The following is a 6,000-nucleotide window of genomic DNA, read 5'->3' on the forward strand; positions in this document are numbered from 1 at the left end:
AATTTAAATCACTCTTCATCATAAAAATATACACCATATATTCTATTAATTTATTATTACTATGTATATTTTAGATATTCAATTCCTTCATAGTAGCTTGACAGCAGCACTTTATTAACGATAAAAAAAAAAACAAAGGTTAGCAAATGCCAGATTAAGAAGAATTCTATGAACATAAAATTCACGTATTACAAAAATAACTGCTGTAGTATTTCTAGGAGATAAAGCACTTCAAACAGTTTTTGGATTAAGTCTCTATAAAGAATACAATATTGGGGCTCCTGGGTGGCTCAGCTGGTCGCTTAAATGTCTGCCTTCAGCTCAGGTCATGATTCCGGGATCCTGGGATCAAGTCCTACATCAGTCTCCCTGCTCAGCAGGGAGTCAGTTTCTCCCTCTCCCTCCAGCTCATGCTCTTAAGTAAATAAAATCTTTTTTAAAAAACAGTTTTTGAAAATTATTTTAAAAAGTTAAAAAACCAAGGATGCCACACCAAAATGAATTTTGTCACAGTGAATTAGCTCAAATGAAACACAAAATTATTCATTAAACAGTATTTCTTTTTAAAGCTAAAATATAAATTCATCCAAAAGTTATACCCTAACAATCTAGATGATAGGAATCTAGCTCTTGGACACAGTTGTGGAAACTCCAAGGATCCATACAAAAATGCACACCTTGCATTTTTTAAAAGGACTATCTGGTCATTAAGAAACCAGATTCTCATCTGAAAGCAACCAGCAGGAGCAGTCCTGATACAGAGAAGGTAATATATGCCATGGTTTTGCAAGAGACAATCTGGGTTTATGTCTGGTAAATGTGTATTTATTTACAAATACTGCTTACACACAGACCATGCCATCTCTTATACTTTTTTTAACATAATACCTACCATTAATTATTGAACAAGGACTTTAATCTGCCTGACCCTAGTATGCATGTAAGCCTGTAATTCCTGAATAACAATGTTAAATAACTGCAAAGTTTAGTATACCTGATACTTTGTGAAAGAGTAGAAATGGTAAGGAGGACAATCCTACAACTCTAATGGTTTAACTAACTACCTTAACAAAATCCGAGCACTATACTGTCCCATCGTCCAAAGTTTCAAAAGGATACCCAAATTCAGACTTTTATTTGGAATTGACTGACTTATTAAACACTGCCTCAAAAACAAAACAAAAATGCAGGTTGTTGCTACAGCTTGACTCTTCTGTGTAAGTGCAATCTGTGAATGTTTTGTGCTATAAAAAAGCCTTCACTATCATCACTAATGCAAGCTAGCACAATCTTATTTGTCATCTCAAATTAATAGCAAACTGAGTTTTGAAACAAAGGTAAAGATCCAGGGGTACAAGAGGCAAACAAGAAAATAAAAAGAATTACTTTCTTCAGAACTTATTCAAAACCTGTCAAGATGTTAGGAATAACATGGCTTATTTTTTTTTAATTGTTCTACTGGGGGATTTTTGTTTGTTTTAGATAATATTGGGAAACTGGAAATCTAACTAGCTTTCAAAGTACTTGAACCATCAGGTTAGGTATATAACAAGAATGACAGAATGAAGCCCACAGAATTGAAGTGACTTCACTAAAATCTTACAACTATGAATCCAAATTTAATGCTCTTTGCTCTATACCAGAACTCCTCTTTAATCTTGAAATTCCTGGCCCAGGGAGGCCACAAATCTTAACTTCCAGGATAGCAGTGTAGAAAATTAACCTTTATCTGAGACACAGTTCATTGTTTAGAACCTGAAAGCTTCTGGGTCAGGAGATACAAGTATTATTTGAGGGTCCAGCTTAACAAACTGAGACCTAGAATAGCCAAACAAAGAAAACCTGGCAGTTAAATATACTACCATTCTGTTTTACAGACCACCAAAGTACATTTTATCTTTTATTTTAATTCATTTAATGTATTTTTAATGGGCTTTGACAAGAAGCAAGAATTCCTGGAACCTCCCCTTCTGTTATATTTTAGGTTAGACCAGTCTCAGCTACTGTTTTGTCATTCCTAACTATCATCCCTCTAAAGTGAAGTGTAGAGACTTGCATTTCCTGTCCCACACAATTTGCTGTTCTCCAATAAGCATACAATTTGAAGTCTAAGGGCAGCATTTTAAATTTTTTATCCTATTTCTATTATGGGTAAAACAAATATAATGGAAAATCAAATATATACTCTATGCTTTCTAAAGCCTGAACTGAATCTGTAGACTACCGAGCTACTTTTCCAGAAGACCAGTGGACCTAGGAAGTCATCTTCTTCTAAAACCCTATTACAGTGAGGGCTATACTACGTACATACAATCCGTGTATGTATATGTAACTGTGTGTACATACTTATATGTACTTGCCTATATGACTGTGTGTGTACATATACAATTGAAACTGAGAAAACTCTTAGCTTTGGACAGCAACAGCAAATGTCACTTAGTTAAGAGTTCAAGTCCAACCTTGAAGTCATTTTTGTTGAAGTCATTTTTTCAAGGCACTGAGTCATGATTAACTGTCACAAAGAACCTGGTAAACAACAGACACAAGCAATCCTGGCCCTGATGGAGCTTTCAGTCTGATAATGCAGAAAACATATTACTTATGCAAGTGGTAACTCATTACCCTCATATTGGATATATTAAATTTTCACCCTCTTTCAGAAAGAAGTTCGTAAGTGCATAAGAAATAAAATGAATACAAGGCATTTAAAGTAGAAAAGATATGTATACCTCATATAGAAAAACTAACAGTTAACACCACCAACATTGCAGACTCTTTTAAATTCACTTTTTGGACATATAATCACCACTAGAATCAGAGCTGGCAATTTACACAGGCTTCAGTGTCTAAGTATGGGTATTATAGAGGCATTATAAAAGTTAATGTTTATTATACAATTAATGTGCTAAGCCCAATAATCCTAGGACTCTATTACCTAGTCTTTTGACTGTTCTGTGACCAACAGCAGATTTCTGCAATTTAAATTCATTTCTTAACAAGATTCTACATCATTCATGAAATCATTTAAGGCCTGTGTCAAGTCTAATATTGTTACAGGGCTTAACGTTATAATTTCATAATGTTTCGTATAAGATAACTAATAAGTCTTCAGTACTTCTCTTCCCACTTTTTCTTGTTGAAAAAGGAGAAGGAAGAGGGAATGAGGTATTCTAAACCTGGTTATTATTCTAGCTGAGTGACCATGATCAACAAAGTGAGACACCCTGGACCTCAGTTTCCTTATTTACAAAATGAATTATTCTAGCAATCTTCTCATTCATTAAACCATCAGCAATTCCGGTAGGTTTCTATTTGCTAGCCTTCCCAGTAAACCAGAGACAATCTTTGATCTAAACTATAAAACTAAGCACTTATATCAGAGATTTTAAAAATAGAAGTTCAACTACGGAAATGAAATTAATTTTTTAAAACTACACAAATGTGAGATATTTCAGAAGCTGATGACTTATCCTAAGTATTAATAATAGGGGGCATTGTAAGCCCCTAAGAATAGTTACAAAGTTTATGTATTTGGAATGCATTTTTATCACTACTCCCATTTCTAAAACAATTTTTAAAACATAACCTATTTTTCTTCCACAATGTATGTTAACGTGCCTATGACTAACTTAACAACTATGTCCATTTTAACAATGAACTCCTGGGAAGTACTTAATTTTTACTCGTTTTGTATTTGGTTTACCTCACCCACCACAACCACCACCCACACACACAGCTCATAGATTACACTCTGATACAATTAAGTGTTGACAGAATTAATTTTATTGATTAAAATCATCTATTTTAATAACTGATTTTACTACTAATTAAAAAGTTTATTTTTGTCACTAACATCATACAACCTGAAGTTTACAACCCTACTGTGCTTTGCAAAATTTTGGGCGGGGGATAAGATTTAAGGAAGGTCAATTAAATACTACAAGCTAATCATTGAATTAATTGCTTAAACATATTCCCATACACACCACTTTCCAAGCTTGTCCCTATCCTAAAGCATGAAAACGCTTCTTTCTCTTAAGGAGAAAAAGAGAAACAGGCCTCATGCAACTTGACCCTAGAATCTATTTAACAAATGCCCCCACCCCCAAGTTAATCAACCACACAGAAGAGTAGACTTCTGAGATACAGGGCAGCAGCTGTGCCATATTTTTATCAACTATAAACTTCCCAAAATATCAGGGTAATCCTCACAGTCAGAAAAGACCCTTAGGGGTGCCTGGGTGGCTCAGTGGGTTAAGCCGCTGCCTTCGGCTCAGGTCATGATCTCAGGGTCCCGGGATCGAGTCCCGCATCGGGCTCTCTGTTCAGCAGGGAGCCTGCTTCCTCCTCTCTCTCTGCCTGCCTCTCTGCCTACTTGTGATCTCTCTCTGCCAAATAAATAAATAAAATCTTAAAAAAAAAAAAAAAAAGAAAAGAAAAGAAAAGAAAAGACCCTTAGGCAACATGAAATCTAGCCTACTCTCCAGACCGATAATGATCCAGGATATTCATTAATTTCTGTAGGGCCTGGGAGGTCGGTATTTCAAAAGACATGACATTCCATTCTGCCAACATCAGTTCTTCCTGTATTTCACTGTAATGTTATTCCTCCAGCTCTCTCTAAATTCCATCCGTGGGTTCCCGGTGGTATCCTCTGGGTGCTAGCACAATGTGTTTCTATCCCAACAGCGGCCAGAATGATTTGTGCCAACCCTAAAACGTGTTAAGTATCTTTTCAAACATCATGTTTTCCAAAATAAGTATTCGAGGATTTAAATGGGCAATTCTTGCCATTTTGCCTATTTAACAGGAAGAGCCATAAATTACTTGTAGATATTTCTCGAGATGACTAATCCACTTGTACAACTTCTTAAATAGGGTCACTGAGTACACGGCCATCGTTCTGAGGGCGCCTTTAAAGGGTTTTCGAAATTTTGCCTAAAATAAAAGGGTCGTCCTGAAAATACGCATTACATCCGCAGAATCCTACCAGGAAATGAACCTAAGGGTCGGCCACTCAGAACAGGCCCCCTCAGCCGCGCCCAGGACTGCTAAACGTAAAGTGAAGAGGGAATAGGATTTAAAAAAAAAAAAAAAAACCAGTAACCGGCACACGGAAACCAACCCCAGGCGAGACGAAGAGCTAGGTCAAATGGAGATCGGGGACGCAAGGACAGGCCTGGCTTCTTCCAGGGAGCCCAAGTGTCTCGGGTGGGAAGGATCGGCTCCGCGCGGGACAAGCTAACCTCCCCAACCCCCACCCCGCCACAACGACCCACTCCGGAGCGTCGCCTCCACCCGTCACCTTTCTCCGCACTAACCTTTCTCCTCCCGGCTGTCGGCCGCCATTGCTCCCCTCCTGTTTCCGCCGCTGCCGCCGCCGCCGCCGCTTCGAAGCGACTCGCGCGGGCGCCGCAGCCGCGGCAGCCGTAGCACGGGCACGTCCGTCAGTCCGGCCGCTGGGCTGCGCGCTTCACACCTTGGCCTCCACCGCTCACCCTGCTCGACTCACCGTTTTTCCTCCCGCTTCTTCCCTTTCTCCCTTGTCTCCTTTCCTCCTTTCACTGCAACCTTTCTGGTGCCCTAGGCCCAGCCTTCTCGTTGGGGTTTGGGGACGGGAGGGGGTAAGGGGGAGGGAAGGGAAACAGATGGCGACGGCGGGCGGCGCTAAAATGGAGCCTGCTTCCTGCGCGAAACAATCCCGCTCCCGAAATGCCCTGCGCTGTTTACGCTTCGTTCCTCCGTGGGAGCGTCACAGTGCGGCGAGGGGCGGGGAAGAGGGCGGGGCAAGAGGGCGGGGCAAGCGGGCGGTCAAGGGAAACGTGATCACGTCAGCACGTCGCTCTGTCTCCCACAGCCCGGAGGGCCCCGGGCCCGAGTCGTGTGTGCAGGGATTGGGTGGCGGCCGTTGTAGCCTGTTGGGCCGCCCGCCGAGGCGCGTACGCTCGGGGGGCTCCGTTTTCTCACCTGAAAAGCCTAGTGACGGACCTTGGCGCAAAA

The 6,000-nt window shown here is 40.4% G+C and overlaps 1 protein-coding gene across 4 annotated transcripts in view; it reads right to left on the reverse strand.

Annotated features, from left to right (window-relative positions):
* Positions 1-5,732, reverse strand: part of YTHDC1 (YTH N6-methyladenosine RNA binding protein C1) — a 35,826-nt gene extending 30,094 nt beyond the window's left edge. For 2 of the 4 annotated variants that reach the window (XM_082728033.1, XM_082728032.1), the window contains exon 1: positions 5,322-5,718. In XM_082728033.1, the coding sequence (XP_082584159.1) occupies positions 5,322-5,349 (28 nt within the window). In that variant the 5' untranslated portion in view covers positions 5,350-5,718. Of the gene's footprint in view, positions 1-5,321 lie in introns of all 4 variants that reach the window. The other 2 variants (XM_082728031.1, XM_082728030.1) reach the window with 2 other exon arrangements.
* Positions 5,733-6,000: the final 268 nt, after the last annotated feature.

Source organism: Mustela nivalis (assembly GCF_964662115.1).
Source record: "Mustela nivalis genome assembly, chromosome: 4".
NCBI classification, from domain to species: Eukaryota; Metazoa; Chordata; class Mammalia; order Carnivora; family Mustelidae; genus Mustela; species Mustela nivalis.